A 7,760-nucleotide genomic window follows, 5' to 3' on the forward strand; every position below is an offset into this window, starting at 1 on the left:
GTTTGCTGGGTAGCTGGGTGGCTGGCCCCTGATACCTTCCTCCTCTTCTTGTCCCTCGATCTCCTCCTACCAGATTTCTCCTCCTATTTATTCTCTCTGCCTGCCAGCCCCGCCTGTCCTTTCACCTGGCTTGCTATTGGCTGTTCAGCTCTTGATTAACCATCAGGTGTTTTAGATAGGTAGAGTAGCACAGCTTCACAGAGTTAGAACAAATGCAACATAAAAGAATGCAACACATCTTTGCATCATTAAACAAATATTTCACAGCCGAAACAGATGTAACACATCTTAACCACAGGGTCTCAAGAACTGGCCTCCCCCTTGGTATGTGCTAAGGGTAGCCTTCAACTGATTTTCCTGCTTCCACCTCCCAGAGCTAGGATGACTGGTGTGTGCTCCCATACCCAGCCTTAAAAACTGTTATTTTCAGGACATTACTAAAAGCATTAAACGTTGTTTTTTCATAGTTTTATTTCTCAGATAGTTGAAAAGCCTTTTTTAGTTCTGATATCTGAATTATCTCCAATTAGCAAACAGCTTCTGGGAAGAAACCTGTTAAATCTATAAGTCTGTGCATATTATACTTTCTGTTTACATAATAAATAATGAAATTGGTTTTAGTAACCTTATTCTTGTCAATAGTAATGGTCCAGAGAAAACAATAAAAATATATGTTCTACCGCTTTTAGCATGACAGCTGAAAGCCTAGATTCTTATTTGTGTAATCTTGGGAAGTTGCTTTTTTTATATCATTTTACCCAGAAATAAAGTGGTGATAGTAATAATTTGTCTCATAAGAGAATAAATACATGTCAAAAGTATTTACATTGCACCAGTGCCATTAGGAACATTCATGTTGCTATTTGTTGTAGTAGTAGCAGGTCTTAGATAGTTATATTACCGTGTGGCCCAAAGCAGTGGGAACAAGTGTGCTGGTTGTGATGCCCTTTAATGGCTGTGTGGTAACGCCTGGGACCAATTCCTTTTCTTACCGGTGGTAGGAGTGGGTAGGCAGCTCAAAAATAAACTGACCGAAAGATTTTTCAGTTATGGAAAAAGCCTAGAAAGTAGAATATATGTTGTTGTTTTCTAATTCTGGTTGTGCTTACTTTGATGAGAAGTCCATGTGTATGGAACTCCTAGGATACTAGGTTTACATTGCTCCAGTGCTGTCCTTAGAGAGGAGCTGCCTCGTTCTTTCCCCAGTCTTAGTGTCCTCTGCATTCTGACTCAGGAGAAAGAGGAAGTCAGCTGGAGAGCTGCAGACGGGGTTCCTTTGTGTGCTCTGCCACAGTGGGCACTGGTAGCTCGAGCCACCTCTCCTCAGGGACTACTCCCTGGATGGGACACATCAGTTTCTTGTACAAGCCTTCAGTGACATCACATACCAGTTTCTACATCTCTTTCTGCAAGTGATACCTGATAGAAGACAACATAAGTCTTTTGTTAATTTGGGGGGGGGGGGTGGTTGAAACAGGGTTTCTCTGTAGCTTTGGAGCCTATCCTGGAACTCACTCTATAGACATTTTTAAGATCTTCCCGCTTCTTCCTCCCAGATGTTGGGAATAGAGACACAAACCACTGTACCTAGACTAAACTTTTTATCTATATTCAGATTGATGTGAACAAAATTTGCACATACTTTTATTGTGAGGGGAAGTTTTTTGAGACAGAGTCTCACTAGCTCTGGCTGGTTTAGAACTCACTATGTAGATCAGGCTGGCTTTGAACTCACAGAGAACCTCTACCTCTTCCTCCTGAATGCTAAATTGAAAGGTGTGCACCACCATGCTGGCTAATTTGCACATAATTTGAGGCCAAGGTAAAAAAAAAACAAAACTGTAGCTGCTGAGAATGTTTTCTTCTATCTGCATGTGTGAGCACACTGTGGCTCAAGTTCTGAGTCAGAGAACAACCTGCAGGCATGTGTTCTGGTCTTCACCGTGTGGATCCTGGGGTTGAATTCAGGTCACCAGGGCTTCATGGCAAGTGCTATTACCCACTGAATACCCATCTTGCTAGTACTTCATTTTGTTTTGTTTTTCTTTAAATGTGGAATTAATAGGCCATTATATCCGAACTTTGGTTTTTATCTTTACAAAACTCAGTGTTCATTTAACATTTTGGTGATTGGTATTTGGGATACAAAATTTAGTATTTGTTATATGTAACTGAGGAATGTAAACAGGTGGCAGTTAAAATGTGCTTGCACAATGGTAGTAGTTTTATTACCTTCATGATGTTTAGGTAATTCTAGATGACTTTCTTCAACAGTAAGAGAAGTGAAGAAGTCTTTGAAATGTGTAATATAGTTTATATCTAGTACTACACATCTTTGAATAAGATGTCAGTATTGATAAATAATGAAATGGGTCTTTTGTTGTTAAAAAGGTTTTCAAATTTTGTGTAAATTAATTATTTGGAGAAAGGATAATGATGTATTTTCACATGTTGAAGTATAAATTTTCATTTGTAATACTTTCAGTTCCATTATAACCATTACTTTTTATTTAACAGGTATCCCATTTGGTTTAAAAAATACTTCAAGTCTCAGGCCTTTAAATCTACTCCAGGTAAACATGAAACAGTACTTTTGACTTAAATTTTTATATTTTGTTTTTTAAAAAGCAATGTATATTTATACATGTCAGCATATGAAAACTTAAGGTCTATCTGGAATCTTCTAAGGGTATGTGTTGCTACCTGTATGTAGCTAAGTGTAAAGAAAAATAATAAGTGTTCTATAAATGCAGCTTTCATTGGCTTTACTCCCTGTCTAATCAAGAGCTAGCTGCCCCAATGAGGAGGTCCTGGAAAAGCACCAGCCTGCAATAGTGGCAGTAGGAACACTTGCAGACATATATGTGCTGTTAGCTCACCATGGGTTTTTGTGCTGGGAGGTTTCAACACTTAGGTATGCATTGTTTCCCCTAAGGAAGATTATGCTTTCTTAATACAGTGGTAGATAACTACTAGACATTCTGTTAGGTATGTTAGGTATGTCTAAAATATACCTAATGATGAGGCCTTCCTTTTTTTCCATTATAATGTCACCGTACTCTAAAGAGATAGAAAATGGAGCGTGAGTGTTAGAGCACCTGCTTCATATGGGCAAGGCCTTAGGTTGAAGACCTAGCAATGCATGAGGGAGGAGAAGACTAAAGACTAGAGCATTCTGGGCCCCATGCTAGCTCCTTTACTTCCTGGTCCCTCTGTCTGCTCCTGCTTACTTAGCCCATTTCCCTCTTGTTTCACTTCCCCTTCTTGATGTGCAGTTCTTTTAGTTGGCACATAAAGAAAGAACGGGCTTCATTCTAATGTGTCCTTTTCCTTACTTGTATTCCCCATCTTCCTTCCCTACTCCTTCCACACTGGTCCCTTTCTTCCTCCACATAGTGCCCTGTCTACTTTCATTGGGAGCGGGACTTTAAAATGTAGACTCTGTATACTATTGGATGTTTGATACTTTTTTGTGCTTCTCTGCTGTTACCCTCTGCTTGGTTTACTCTTTTCCCCAAGGTCCTTTAACAGTCACATGTTAAGCTAGTAATTTGGAAAATAGTTGTCTACAGAGAACTTAAAGGTAGACTTGAAGATAAAGATCTGATGATAATGCAGAGCTGTGGATTATTGGGAAATAGCTATACCTGACATATCAGCCAACCACATATGTAGTCATAACTAACGTCTGCATCAAACTAAAACTGTTTTTGTATATGGTATAAATATGCTGTCAGTATATGCAGACCAGTTGCAGAGCTGTGCACTGGTAATGTGGGCATAGCTAGAGATCGTACTGCTTTAATTAATTTATCTTCCATCATGTTAACATATGCCTTGAGAAGTCTTATGACAGATCAAAAGGAATGAGGACAAAGCCACCTTTGTCTACTAGGGAAAAAGAAATACTGAGCCTGGACTATGTCAGATTTAGTAGGTTTAGTTTTCTTAACCAAAGGTTGCCTTTTTAATTTAATTTTGGATTCAGAATAAGACCAACTTATGGTCTTCCTGGAAAGCACTTTGTTATCAGCCCTAGAATTCCTTGCCCTGTTATATTAAAGTGGTAATTTTTAGGATTATCACCAAAAGACTGGAACACATTTGGGGGATGGGTTGTCTTACACACATTTCTGAATCATACCCTTTTGATTTTTGAGGACAGCTTGTGAAGCTCAGGTTGGCTTTGAACTCTCGCTTCTCTTGTCTCTGCCTGCCAGATGTTAGGTATATAGGCACTACAGTGTATCATGATGCCCAGTTAGTTTGTTCAGTTTCTTAGCATATGTAATGATCTTTTGTGCTGATGGCATAAGAATAAATGTTTAAAAACTGTAAATTTAGATAGCTAACTATTAACTTGAAGCAGGAAATTTATATTTGAAAATAATATTGGGAGGACCAAAAAGCAATAGGATTTAAAAATAATTTCTGGGTATAGCCTGATTAAGGGCAGGCAGCTTGTTTAGTTTTGCTTCTGCGTGCTTTGTGTGGAGGTGCTAGAAGCTGGCCCAGCAGCCACTGAGTTCCATCTCCAGTCCTCCTCTTGCTGTCTTCATCTGTTTCCTCAGGTCCTAGAATAGTGCTTGACTCCATGAGTATTTGTAAGGAAATTTAAATATTTCGCATGAAAACAATGGAAGGTAGCTAATTCTTGTTTCAATTCTGAATAGCTTCCTGGTGGTTCACTCATGTTTAACAGTCAGCAGCAACAGCAGCAGCCACAGCCCCCTCAGTTTGTACAACCTCAGCAGCCTACAGCTTCCAGTCCCCAGCAGCCAGAGGAGCAGGTGTTGGATTTTTAGCCTTTTGTGTATGTGCCTTTTCACTGTAGAACTTAGGACATGTTTATCATACATTTCCACTTTTAATTTGTTGGAAGAAATAGTTCCTGGGTTTTTTTCTCTTTATCAACACCAGTAGCTACCAGTTATTCTAATCATAACTGCTCTGAATGGAGGTCTCCATCTTGCCAAGTGTCACACAGCCAGACAGTGAATGGCAGTAGCACTCACTATGGTTTTTTTTTGACCAGCCTATCATCTTGTTTTAGAAACTGATTGCTGTTCCAGTGGATCTGTCTGTGTTGTCTGGTAGTATTGGGCAGTGGGAACACAGACAGAAGCAAGATACTACACTGCCATTCAGGGTATAATTAGATGAACTGAAGTCTTAGAGAAAGGGACAAGACTTCGGCTATTCTGTAGAATCATTTGGGAAACTCAGCATACTTATTCCTTCAGCCCTCTTGGACATCACTCCCTCAGGCCTTCAGTGGGTGAGACTTATCCTCTAATAGGTTCTTAGAGAAGACACGTTGAAAACTTTTTCTATATTAGCACATTAAGGGTTTTGCTTCACTGATAAGATTTCTCATTTTGTTTTTCACTTTTTAAAAACAAACTTTATTTTCCTTATATCTGTGTGTGGGTGCACATGAGGCCAGAGGACTGGACGAGTAGATTCTGTCCTTCCACTGTTGGGTTCTGTGGGCAACTGTGGGGAAAAGTGCCTTCACCGGAAGTTTACTGTTGGAGCTTTTTGTTGTTACTGTTTTGAGGCAGGCTCTCACTCCAGCCTAGCTGGGAACTCAGCATTCCTTTTGCTCCAGCACACAAGTGCTGGGATGACAGGTGTGAACTGTGCCAGCTGTTTGCCATTTAAGTGTACCTTTTAGTAGTACTGAGTACATTCACACTATTGCACAAAACATTTTTCGTCTTGCAAAATTGAAACTTTATTAACAGCTGATAACTTCCTCAGTCCAAATACTGGCAGCTACCATTGTGCTGTGTTTTTGATGGAAAAAACAGTGTCTCATGCAGGAAGATGGAATCATGGTCCATGTGTCCTTTTGTGTCTCTTACTATCACCTCAGACAGATGGACACTTGGATGTGTCAAAGACTTACTGGGTCTTACAGGAATGCTTACTTTCCTGAGACCACACACTGTTTTCTACTATAGTGCTGCATTGTTTTACATTCCCATCAGCACTGTGGACAAGGGTGAGTCTGTCTGTCCAAATCCTCGCTGATGGCTTGTTAACTTCTGCTCTTGGGTTTTCTGTTTGTTTATTTTTCCTGTTTCTTGTGGTAGGGATCAAACTCGGTGCCTCCTGCAGGCTGGGCATGCACTCTATCACTGCACTTCCTGTTTAAACCAGTTTTGTTTTGAGTAGCAGCTGTCCAAAGTAAGAATGAGTTGAGTCTCCCTAGCTGATTGGACCAGCACAGCCAGCTTTGAAGGTTGGGTTTGAAGCTGTATGTTTAGGTGTAGACATTTAGGGTCATTATGACCCAGTTGACCTCTATAATTAGTACATGACCCTCTATATCTTTTTTTTTTTGCTTCCTTTGATTACTACTAAGATTGTATACCTTTTCCTATTTCATTTTTTCCTGGATGCTTTAGTAGTTGATATTATTTTTTATTCATGGTTTTTAGTCATTATTCTAGCTTGTTGGTAAATATCTCATTCTATTTGTGATATTTTAGTCTTTGTGGGTCATTTTAGGAAAATATCCAGTGAATTGATTTTTTACGTTTTTGAGTTTTTCTTTTGTTTTACAATAGCACTGTTCTGGAGGTTTTTATTTTAGGGTTTGTTTTATTGTTCATTCCAAGGATTGGGTTTCATTCTTGCTACTTCTATATGTGTTCATAGTTCATATTTATATGAAACCCAAGCTACTGTTTATTCTTCCTCAGACATCAAATAAAAGCTGTTTTTTCACTGGCTCAAATTGTTTTGTTCTTTTTGCACAAGTCACTTGCTAATTTTTTTTTTTTTTTTCTTTTTAAAATTCAGGGTTCTGAACAAGGTTTAACTGTTCAAGAACAGGCCTTAACTGCTCAACAAGCTGCTGTTGTGAATCTTACTGGAGTAGGCGGCTTTACACAGTCGTCGGCAGCTGGTAAGTATCATCCTGACTCCTAAAATCTGAAGCATTTTATCTGAGAACTCTTAGATTAACAAACAGCTGGCCGAGAGTTTTTCTTTTCAAAATCACTTTGACAGTTGATTGTGAAAGCTTTGACTCATACATATAATGTGTTCTCTTTACAGTGGTTAACTGGCAAACTTTTCCACATTTATCTGAGTTTTTAGAAAGCTGCCAAAGCGGTTTTCAGTGTTTGCACTGCGAGTGGTTGTTTTCTTAGTTATCTGGGACCACATTTTCCTAGTTCATATTTTTCTGTTTGTAGTTGTATGAATTAAGTCTTCATAATTAGCAAAACTTCTGTGAGCTACTTGTTTATAAAAATGAAACTAACTTGAATGCTTCAACTTTCAGTAGTTAATAGTAAACAAAAGGTAATATTGTATTGAATTCTGACTTCACAGTTGAATAAGCCACATGCTAGATTTTTCTTAAAAATAAATTAACAAAATTATAATAGAATTTGAGGTTCTGTCAATTGTCCCTGTGTACTGACCGTGCCTTTAGGTTTCTGTAACTGCCAGTTTTCAAATTTAGATGTAGGAGGAAAATAATTCTTACATAGAGCTGTAATTCAGAATTAGTGAATTTCCAAATGCAGATTTGTAACTAATGTACCTTTACTACACAAATTATAATTTTTCTAAAATAGCCATAGTAAATGTGTGAAAAGAATTATAGACAGATCATGAGAATTTGTCTAGTTTCAAACAAACTGCAGTCACTTAGGCCAGATCAGCCTTTTCACCAGTACTTGAAAATGTTGAATGAGTGGGATGACCCATCAGCTGCAAGTTCACCTCTGCGTGCTCACTGG

The 7,760-nt window shown here is 38.6% G+C and overlaps 1 protein-coding gene across 1 annotated transcript in view; it reads left to right on the forward strand.

The window, feature by feature from the left end:
- The window catches only part of Supt20h (SPT20 homolog, SAGA complex component), a 33,990-nt gene that overhangs the window by 24,492 nt on the left and 1,738 nt on the right, over nt 1-7,760 (forward strand). Inside the window, exons 22-24 of the mRNA XM_036191163.1 lie at nt 2,518-2,573; nt 4,674-4,790; nt 6,811-6,916. Of these exons, the coding sequence (XP_036047056.1) occupies nt 2,518-2,573; nt 4,674-4,790; nt 6,811-6,916 (279 nt within the window). The remainder of the gene's footprint in view (nt 1-2,517; nt 2,574-4,673; nt 4,791-6,810; nt 6,917-7,760) is intronic.

The sequence above is a fragment of the Onychomys torridus genome, chromosome 6, assembly GCF_903995425.1.
Source record: "Onychomys torridus chromosome 6, mOncTor1.1, whole genome shotgun sequence".
In the NCBI taxonomy this organism is placed as follows: Eukaryota; Metazoa; Chordata; class Mammalia; order Rodentia; family Cricetidae; genus Onychomys; species Onychomys torridus.